The sequence below is a fragment of the Ailuropoda melanoleuca genome, unplaced genomic scaffold, assembly GCF_002007445.2.
Source record: "Ailuropoda melanoleuca isolate Jingjing unplaced genomic scaffold, ASM200744v2 unplaced-scaffold2228, whole genome shotgun sequence".
Classification (NCBI taxonomy): domain Eukaryota; kingdom Metazoa; phylum Chordata; class Mammalia; order Carnivora; family Ursidae; genus Ailuropoda; species Ailuropoda melanoleuca.
Window position 1 is genome coordinate 125619 of NW_023191926.1, and position 2597 is coordinate 128215.

General features: G+C 48.7%; 1 gene segment (V, D, J or C); it reads right to left on the reverse strand.

Moving 5' to 3' along the window:
- Positions 1-971: 971 nt before the first annotated feature.
- LOC105235235 lies at positions 972-1514 on the reverse strand. The segment is given in 2 exon segments: positions 972-1306; positions 1419-1514. Coding segments are annotated over 2 exon segments (393 nt in total).
- Between the last annotated feature and the right edge of the window lie 1083 nt (positions 1515-2597).

Consider the following 2597-nt stretch of genomic DNA (forward strand, 5'->3'; position numbering starts at 1 on the left):
AGGTATGTGGGTTTGTCACAGTCCGCATGCCATTCAGGGCCCCAAACCTCTCAAACGAGTTGTATCTGCACACTTTGGGTTCTGTCATGTGGCTGTACAGTGTTCAGTGACTCTGACAGTGTCATAGTGTCATTTCAGTGCCATGACAGCGTCTTATCGAATCATTCTGTTGCTCAGAAACATTTTCCTTTGTTCACATGATCAACCCTGTTGTCTCTTTTATTCTCCCAGAAACTGCAGATGTTTGCACTCTCTCCAGAGTGGTCGCTGCTTCCCATATGTGATGTAACTTTAACCACACTATGTATTCTGTCCCATTTCATAAAGGTCCTGCCTATTTGCTGGCATCTGAGTTTGGTTCCATGTTTCATTGATTAGATATAAACCTGGAGTAAATATCTGTGAACAGATTTCTGCTCACGTTCAGTTTTTAGTAATTAACTGAAACTGGTATAAACATTCACGTGCAGGTTTTTTCTGCGGACAAAATTTTGGGGATTTTTTAAATACTTTTGCATTTCTAAGTGAGCATCTATTTCTGAAAGAATCAGGAAAACTAGGCAGCAGCACCGCTTATAACCAAGTTGAGAATAATAAAGCCACAGGACTGAATTATTCTTCAAGCACCACATGGGGATTGATGAGGTCTCATAATATGTTCAGAGAGAAAATAAAATTGTTTTGATATATTTAAAATGAGAAGGAAAAAATTAGTATGATCCAGCCTAGAAATAAAATACCTCAGATGATGAAACAAGAAATTTCTGTTCACNCTGAAACTCTTTGTCAAGGAATGAGGTGCTCTGAGTGACTCTGAGGACAGAAGTGACAGGAGATCCTCACTCCCCGGTGGTGCCCCTGATGGACCCGGGCACAAGGAGTAAGCAGAGGAATAAGGAGCATCACAGGCTAAGCTGAGCAGGAACTGCTGGCATGTGTCCCCCCCTACAGATGAGTGAGTGGGTTTTTTCTTACTTCCCCTCAGGCCTGGAGGACTGTGTGAGCACTGAGATTGTCACCCACGATGCACAGTAATAATCCACCTCATCCTCAGCCTGGAGCCCAGTGATGGTCAGGGTGGCTGAGCTGCCAGACTTTGAGCCAGAAAATCGATCTGGGATCTCTGATGGTCGGTAGTTACTACTATAGATGACGGCTCTGGGGGCGGTTCCTGGGAGCTGTTGGAACCAGCTCACATAATTACCACCGATGTTGGAGCTGCTTCCAGTGAAGGAGATGGTGACCCTCTGGCCCAGGGACCCAGTCATGGAGGGTGGCTGAGTCAGCCCAGACTGGGCCCAGGAACCTGTAAGGGGGAGAAACATGGAGAGAGTGATGCTGGGGTGTGCAGAGAAGAGGAGGACACAGAACCCACATGTCCTCCCAGGGTCCCTTTACTTGTTTATGCATCCAGTCACCTGTGCAGTGAGCAAGGAGTGTGAGGAGGAGAGGGGACCAGGACATGGTGCAGGTCATTCCTGGTCCTGAATTCTGTGCCCCACAGCTGAGCAGAGCCTCCCCTCATCTCTCCCTTCCCCTCTTCATCCTCTGAGAGATGGAGGGCCTGTCTATGCAAATGAGACCCCAGATCTCTGACCCCTCCCTGGCCCTGGGTCAGGTCTCTCTGCCTGAGGATGTCAGGGGATTGGCAGGGGGGGCTGTGTGGGAGCAGGGGGTGGGTAGGTCACAGCTGTGAGCCCTGAGCAGAGGGCACAGGTTTCAGGTCCCAGCTCTGATCACCACTGACTCCTCAGAAATGGCCCCCCAGAACCCCCTAGTGGCAAGTACCAGACACAGCTTTGTGTGACATGGTGACCTGAGCCCATCAGAGATAGAGCCTACATCCTCACATCGCTGTCCACTGTTTTCTGCTTGAGAACAGTCAGCGCTCACCTTATGTGTCCTCCCATCACCTCAGTACAGACTTTATGCTCTACTCAGACTCCTCAGGTGAGTCTTTCCACAGCGATCTTGGCTGTTCAGGGGTCAGGACCGATGTGGCATCTCTACACAAACTCCTTTTAGATCAGAACCAAGTCCAGAGCAGTGATGGTTCTGCATGGACACATGGCCCTTCTGTGAAAGACACTGTGCAATTTCTTCTTATGTGACTCCCCCTTGGTTAGCAGATCTCCACTTGCTCTGAGGTTCCCACAGCTCTGAGGAGATGGGGAATGCTTCTCAGCAGGTTGTGGGTAGAAGCCCTCATGTGCCTTTCTAGAAGGAAACAAGCTGTAAATCTTGGTCATCTGTCACTCTTTCCACCTGCTTGAAACAGCAGTTCTCTGCACTCTGTGGGAAGTGATTCTATCCTAGTATCTATCCTCCCAGCGCAGACACAAGTCTGCAGGAGCCCTGGCACGTGGGGCTCTGTATGGCACTGAGCTCAGAGCACAAAGGGAATCCTGACAGACATTCGAGGAGAAAAGGAGTAACAACTGCAGATGCTCTAACCGGATCCAGTGACAGTGGTTATGTATTCGTCACCACTGAGCCCAATGTGCATTTAAAATGGATTTGTGTTATTTTATGCAAAGTCCTCCTCAATAAGGTTTATTGAAGCTAAAGGATAAAGTCCTGTGAAGATGCAGGTGGAA